This window comes from Sminthopsis crassicaudata, chromosome 4, assembly GCF_048593235.1.
Source record: "Sminthopsis crassicaudata isolate SCR6 chromosome 4, ASM4859323v1, whole genome shotgun sequence".
Taxonomy (NCBI): Eukaryota; Metazoa; Chordata; class Mammalia; order Dasyuromorphia; family Dasyuridae; genus Sminthopsis; species Sminthopsis crassicaudata.
Window position 1 is genome coordinate 302,510,902 of NC_133620.1, and position 7,470 is coordinate 302,518,371.

At 36.3% G+C, this 7,470-nt stretch overlaps 1 protein-coding gene across 1 annotated transcript; it reads left to right on the forward strand.

Moving 5' to 3' along the window:
• The first annotated feature begins 2,809 nt into the window (after positions 1 to 2,809).
• On the forward strand, positions 2,810 to 3,754 carry LOC141540757 (putative olfactory receptor 2W6). The gene has a single exon (XM_074264736.1). The coding sequence runs from the start codon at positions 2,810 to 2,812 to the stop codon at positions 3,752 to 3,754; it is 945 nt and encodes a 314-aa protein (XP_074120837.1).
• The last annotated feature ends 3,716 nt before the right edge of the window (positions 3,755 to 7,470 follow it).

Consider the following 7,470-nt stretch of genomic DNA (forward strand, 5'->3'; position numbering starts at 1 on the left):
AAACATAAATGGTATGTATTTTGATCTATTATTATTATTATAACTATCTTCACATAGCACATTTCAAAGTGCTTTGCTCACAGCTATGTGAACTAGATAGTGAATGCATTATAATTACTCTCTTTTTTGCAGATGTAGAAAGTGAGAAAGAGATGTTAAATGACTCCTAAAATCACATGGCTAGTAAATGGCATTATCCAGTGCTCTTTTCCTTATTCCTTACTACTTCATTTTTTTCAATTAATGGGGGGTGATTTGCATATGAGAAAATGGTATACATTTGTGTGATGAATAGCTAGTGATGAGTTTCTTGCTGAATTAAGTAAACTGGCCTTAAGAAATCTCCATATTTGAATCAACTGGCTAAAGATAGCTCTGATTGGAAATTGGGTAAATACAAAACTATAAGAGAGGAAAAGAGAAAAGAGAACAGTACCGTAAAATGAGTTTGCGATGGTGTTTGGATCCCCAGGCACTTAATCTATATTTACTAATATTTAACTGCTAGATCTCTGTCACTTAAAAATATTTCTTTATCTCAGTTTCCTTGTAAAATAGTGCTAAAAATGCCTACCTATCCCACAAAGCTATTGTGAGGATGACATGAAATAGAAATTAAATCCCTTTGAAAAAGTCAAAGTATGAAACAAGTGTTAGGTGTGCTCTCATAATATCACATATGTATTAGATTATGTCTAATTTTCCTTTTTTAAACAAAATTTCTTTTCCCTTCAGTATCACAATTTCATAAATTCTATTAAGATTTCTAAGCAGCATTATATATGAGTATAGGTGGACTCCTAACTAAGGGGGAAAGGCATTATATATTACACAGAGGGTTGTCCTGTAATATCATGCAAATCTGAGACTTGTCTGTAGTCTGAAAAAGCTCAAATAATAAATCCAATTACTCCTTTGTTATAATAAAGTTCTTTTTGTTGCATTATGTCCTAGAATGCTATGGAATAATCCTTTTCCATGCAAGAGTAACTAGGAACTTAACACATCTTTCAAGAAAGTAGGAAATGGTATTCAATTTGGGCTGTTTGCAATGAGAAGAAAGAGAAAGGAATATAGAATGGGTTGGACATCAGTAATATAAACAAAGAATCAGTGAGTAAAAGGAAAATTTGAAAAGAATAGCACTACTGATCATATTTTCACATTTCTTGGAATAATTAGATTCTCTTAACTAGAGTAAAAGTGCATGCATGTGAGATGGGAACATGTAGCTTCTGCAATAGGCTAGCCATATTCAAATGAAAGCAACAGAGGGAGGAATTAGTATTAAAAACCACACTACACAAACAATAATTAAATAAGTTGAGGATATTTAGCTCAGAGAAAGAAGGCTTGGCTACAAAGGGGTTTCAAAATAAGTTTTTCTTCAAACATTTGTAGAATTATCATGCAGAAGAGAGACCTTGATCATTACTTTGACCTCTGCTGCTTATAAAGCCATTATGAAGGAATTTTACCACTTTTAAAAGGTGTGGCTAGGTATTGCTTCACTTTTCCTTATGCAACTCTTGGTGGGGAACAATAGAGACATCTAATCATATCGTGTCCTTGCTCTGAGTAGCACACATTAGGAAGTAAATAACCTTTCCTTTAGAATCTCCCCTTTTAGCAATGAGTGAATATATATGGAGCAATTCTACCATCTTTCCTCCTCTGCTCCTGTTTTATAGCTATGTCTCTATCATAATAAGTTATTGTTGATTGCAGCTAAGCTGAGATGCTCACTCTATAATTCTCCCTGTTTGTTCTTCTGCAAAGCCATTTCTACATATCTTCATTCTTTATCTGATTTTTTTCTTACCTATTTATTATTATCATATTATTACATACTCATTTTCAGAAATGACCAGCTCTGATGAGTGCTGAAATCTTGAAAACCTCTTTATCCAATGTCAAATATGCTATTGTTATTAATAATATAGCTACCTCCTCTTCTTTCCTGCTACTCTACCCCACATTTATTATCAATTTCCTTTCAACAGCTAACTGTTTTGATACTCATACTGAACATGTAGTCTTTTACAATTCATGACTTAAGACAAATGTGACATATTGAGAAAAGCACTATCCTGTTAGTCAGGAGAGCTAGGGTTAGGTCTTTTTTTTTTTTTTTTTGCAAGTTCTTTAATTTCTCTATTTCTTGGCTTAATCATCTGTGGAATGAGATTGATACTTTCTAAGATTCCTTCTACAGAGTTAGACCGGGGGTGGGTGGGGTGCATAATTCTGTTCTGGATACCTAGTTGGGAAGGCTGGTGATTCTTTTCTCTCTGCATGGACAGGTACATTGTGCCATTACAAGGGAGAATGGAGCCTATTAGAATAAAAGAATCTCAGATTTAAAAGAAATCTCAGGGATTGTTTAGTCCAGTAGCTCCCAAACCTTTTGGTCTCAAGACCCTTTTATATTCTTAAAAATTATTGAAGACTCTTCAAAGAGCTTTATGTTTATATAGGTTATGATGTACATTAATATATCTGCTAATATATTAGGAAATACAAAACATCTTAGTTTTATTATGAAAATAGTATTATAGAAAAAACTTAAGAACATCCTGAAAGAATCTTCAGAATCTCCAGGCATACTTGAATCACACTTTGAGAACTATTGATCTTTTCTGAATCATATGAACCAATTAATGACAAAAAACAACCCTTTGGGAAGCAATAACATATTCATGATGAAATTTTTAATGGTTTTAATGGGCTTGGACTTTGACTTTCACATCTTTTCTTTCATTATATATATATATGTTTTTTCCTTTTCCTTTGGTAGGTGGTGAAGGTGATGGGAAAGGCCAATGGCAGTTCGCTAGAGGGATTTATCCTGGTGGGTTTTTCTGAGTGGCCCTGGCTAGAGATGATTCTCTTTGGTTTTGTATTAATCTTCTACATATTGACTCTTTTTGGCAATATAACAATCATTGTGTTGTCAATTGCAGATTCCCGACTACACACCCCTATGTACTTTTTTTTAGGCAACCTTTCCTTTCTGGACCTCTGCTTTACTACCAGCATTGTTCCTCAGCTATTGTGGAATCTATGGGGTCCCAAGAAGACTATCAGCTATCATGGTTGTGTAGCTCAGCTTTATATTTACATGGTATTGGGTTCTACTGAATGTGTACTCCTGTGTGTCATGTCCTATGACCGCTATGTTGCTGTCTGTAGACCTTTGCACTATACTAGTGTCATGAATCTGAGACTCTGCCTGCAACTGATGACTGTATCCTGGTTCTGTGGTTTTCTTAACTCTTTTGTCATGTGCCCCCAGACCATGCAATTGGCACGTTGTGGACACAACAAGGTGGACCACTTTCTGTGTGAGATGCCAGCCCTCATTGCCATAGCTTGTGAAGATACTACTCTGGTTGAAGCTTTTGCCTTTGTCCTTGGTGTGATCCTCCTCCTGATGCCCCTATCCCTGATTCTGATCTCCTATGGCATGATTGCTGTGGCTGTGTTAAGGATCAAATCAGCAGCAGGGCGAAGGAAGGCTTTCAACACTTGCTCTTCCCATCTTACAGTTGTTTCCCTCTTCTATGGGACCATCATCTATATGTATCTTCAACCAGCCAATAGTTACTCCCAGGAGCAGGGAAAGTTCCTTACCCTCTTCTACACTATTGTAACCCCTAGCATCAACCCACTTATCTATACTCTAAGGAACAAGGATGTGAAAGGGGCAATGAAAAAACTTCTGGGCTGGGAACAGGGAGCAAGAGGAGTATGAAGATAAACTTTTTTTTTTTCCTTTCCCTTTTTACAAAGAATTCTTATGGAATGCAAATTGTTTGCTTTGGTGTTCCTTTACAAATTATTATGATGGGGCACCTAGAGGTGCAGTGTCCTTGAATCTCCAGGCATACTTGAATCACACAAAAAAAGTGTCCTTGAAGTCAGGAGGACCTGAGTTCAAATCTGGGCTCAGACACTTAGTACTTCCTAGGTGTGTGACCTTGTGCAAGTCACTTAACACCAATTCCCTCAGGGGAAAAAGAAGAAATTATAATGATATATTGCCCTATATTATGATGACATTTTTTACCTACCATGAGCAAGGAATACCCACATATTTACATGTATACTCATGTATACACATATATACATCAATTTGGTCTGCCATTTCTGTAGAGAGCTGGCTTTACACTGAGTATACTAGCCACCTACACTCTCACAAATTCCTCCTTATAGATGGTAAGTGTTATAAATGGAAAATAAGCCATAGAAAGATGGAGCTAACTAGCCTACACAGAAATTATGTATGATCTTGATTTCCTAAATATGAATTTAGCTGCACAACTGTAGAAGTCAGCTCCTCAAAGAGAATTGTTCTATATTCAGCCAAATCCTTTGTTTTCATTTGCATACATCCATTCTAATTATGTATAAGGGATACATATATCCCTTGAAGTTAACAAAAAATTCTTTGACTAGCTCATTCCCTGCCTAAAGAGCTGAATGCCCAGTCATAAGTTTTAAGAGAATTTCCCCTCTGTTGTGACTGTGATAGTTACTTCTTAAATCAAATCAAGAGTTCTTTGAATAAATATTGTAGGCACTGGAAAGGATACCAAAAATTGAAAATATTATTCCTGCACTGAAAAAGGCCTGCCATTTTGCTGGACATGTGGAACTGGGAAATGTGATGCAGGTAGACTATTATGGGAAAGAGTTCACAGAAAAATCACAGTACATTGTATTAGAGATGTATATGATCCAATAATCAGAGCTGAAAGTGAATTTAAAGATCATTATCCTAGTCCAAACTCTTGATTTTGAAGATAAAGAACTTGGATTCAAGGCCCAGTCTGCCCATTATTACCTGTCAATTTAAAAAAGACAAGGGTCTTCGACAAGATGACCTCTGATATCTATTTCAGTTTTATATCTACAAATTATGAATAAGAAAGAGGTAAAATTACTTGGTTAGGGTCACATAGCTTATCAGTAGCAAAGTCAAGATTAGAATCTATATGTGAACTTCTAGTTTACTTTTAAAAAAACATAAATAAAACTATAACATACTTAGTCTCTTACAGTATTTCCATGGAATATGTGTCCTGACTCAGGCCAGGAAGGTGTGAAAATGTTATGACTGATGAGGATGGCTAGTTTTGGGGGCTCCTGGTATGGGAACCAAAAATATGATGAGGTTTATGTTTTGAGGTTCCCTTTTATAAGGAACCAAATGATAAAATCTAATTTAGGGAACCAAAATGAGATTAGGGTTTATGGTGGTCAGAGAGCTAAATGATAAGGTCTAGTGGCAGGTTCAGGGTTCGGGGTACCAAATGGAGAGATCTGGCTCCTCTACACCCCTTTGGGATTCAGCACAAGGATAGAGAGTTTTGAGGAACCCCCCCCCCCTTTCTGGCGGCGCAGAGGTTCTCTGTAAAGGAGAAACTCTTTAATGATGGAGAAACTGAGGCAGGATAGAGATTAGAGAACAATTTAACATTTTATTTGAAAGGGAGAGATTTATTGGGACCAAATGGATCCATGGTTTGGTCCTAGGGCTGAATGAGACTATCATCTCCAAGAATCAGTCATGAATTTTGGATACAAGATTCTTTTTATAGGGTAACAAGAACAGTGACATAAGGGGGAAGGTACCTAGGATGGGGATGACCTAATGGAGGCAGGCACTTAGGATGACATAATAGAGGGAGGCACCTAGGATGACATAATGGAGGGAGGTACCAGAAACGCTCTGATATTCTAAAGATGTCTAAGATATAAGACCCTTATCCTATCAAACATTAAGAGGGAATGGTTATAACCTGAGGCAGAGCTACTGAGTAGGACAATTAGGAAAACTGGGTCAGGACATTAAAAGGGAACTGTGGCACAACCCGAACACCCAGATTGCTAAAAGAGGTTTTTTATAGGAATTGGGAAGTAAGGTTAGAAATCCTGACAGAGAGGCATAAAGTCTTGTTAGGGAAATAGGTGAGGGTAAAGAGAGGGTAGCACTGGAAAAGTGTTATTCCAGTGGGCAGAGGTCTCCTTGGCATAGCATGGCATGTTTAGAACCTCTGCAAAGAGGATTTTAGATTGGCTCTTTTATAATAGGAGTTTTGGCTACAAGCTGGGTTTCAGCTGGAGCTGAATTTGAATAGAACTGAATGAGTTTCTTTAATTGAATAGGGTTGGAATTCTTTTGCTCTGGACTGAACCAACCCCACCTAGATAACAGAGTGTGGCTGTTTATCTTTTTTCCCTTGGGCGGGATCCCTCCCTGAAGCAGAGTCCAAGGAAAATTTCTACTTCAAGGAGTTTTAGAGTTTCTGGGTCCCTTCTTACAAGATTCTTTTATAGGATAACAAGAACAATGACATAATGGGGGAGGTACCTGGATGAGGATAACCTAATGGGGGGAGGCACCTAGGATGAGGAGAGGCTCCTTATATTCTAATAATGTCTAAAATGGATAAAGACCTTTATCCATCAAACATTAAGAGGGAATAAGTATAGTCTAAGATCTAAGATATAAGACCTTTAGCCTAACATTAAAAGGGAATGGTTATAATCTGAGGCAGAGTAACTGAATAGGACAATTAGGGAAACTGTATCAGGATATTAAAAGAGAACTGTCACACAACACAAGGAATTTGCAACATATTTGAAAGATACACCATGCACACATCTAAGTAAATACAAAATTTATGCAAATTAAATACAAAATAATTAAGATGGAAGAGGGGCAGTGAGAATGAATACTTGCAGTTTAGAGGATCAGAAGGTATTCATTTTTAGATGGGCTATGCTTTGAGGAAATCTAGGTATTCAAGTATTCAAATAGAGAAGAATGTACAATCCAGATATAGAGAGCTACTTGTATAAAGAAAGGGGAGGGGAGATGCAGTCTATGGGGAATTGCTACTAGAGCAAATTGACTGAAAAAGAGTACTTGAAGGGGAGTAATGGAAAATAAGACTGGAATTATAGAGGAAACAAGTCATATGACTTGTAGATACCAGAAACATCATTTGAACTTTTGAATGTCCTGATTCAAAGTCCAGGATTCCAATTGTTAAAAGATAATGTAAAGTTATGGAAGAAGAGTTAGTGGGGGGTGATGAAAGAACATTATTCTGGAAGGTTATGACTTATTAAAAAAAAAAATGAGGGACATAGCATTTTAAGAGGATATAGTAATGAGAAAATTTAGAAATCGTAGGAAATGTGAAGGATATTTCAGTAAATATCAGAGTAGGGAGAAACAGAAATTAAATGCAAATCACCTAGGCAAAAAAGAGGAAATAGGTGAGTTCAGGAAATGTATCTAAAACTAATTTGCTAAGTGAAATGATTGAATATTTAAATTATATTTATATTTTCTGGAGTTCTCTATTTGTGAAAAGCAGAGCAGTTAATGAATTGATTTGCTTTGATAGTTTCATTACTTAAAACTAGGTGAAAAATTAACTAGGAAACACATTATTC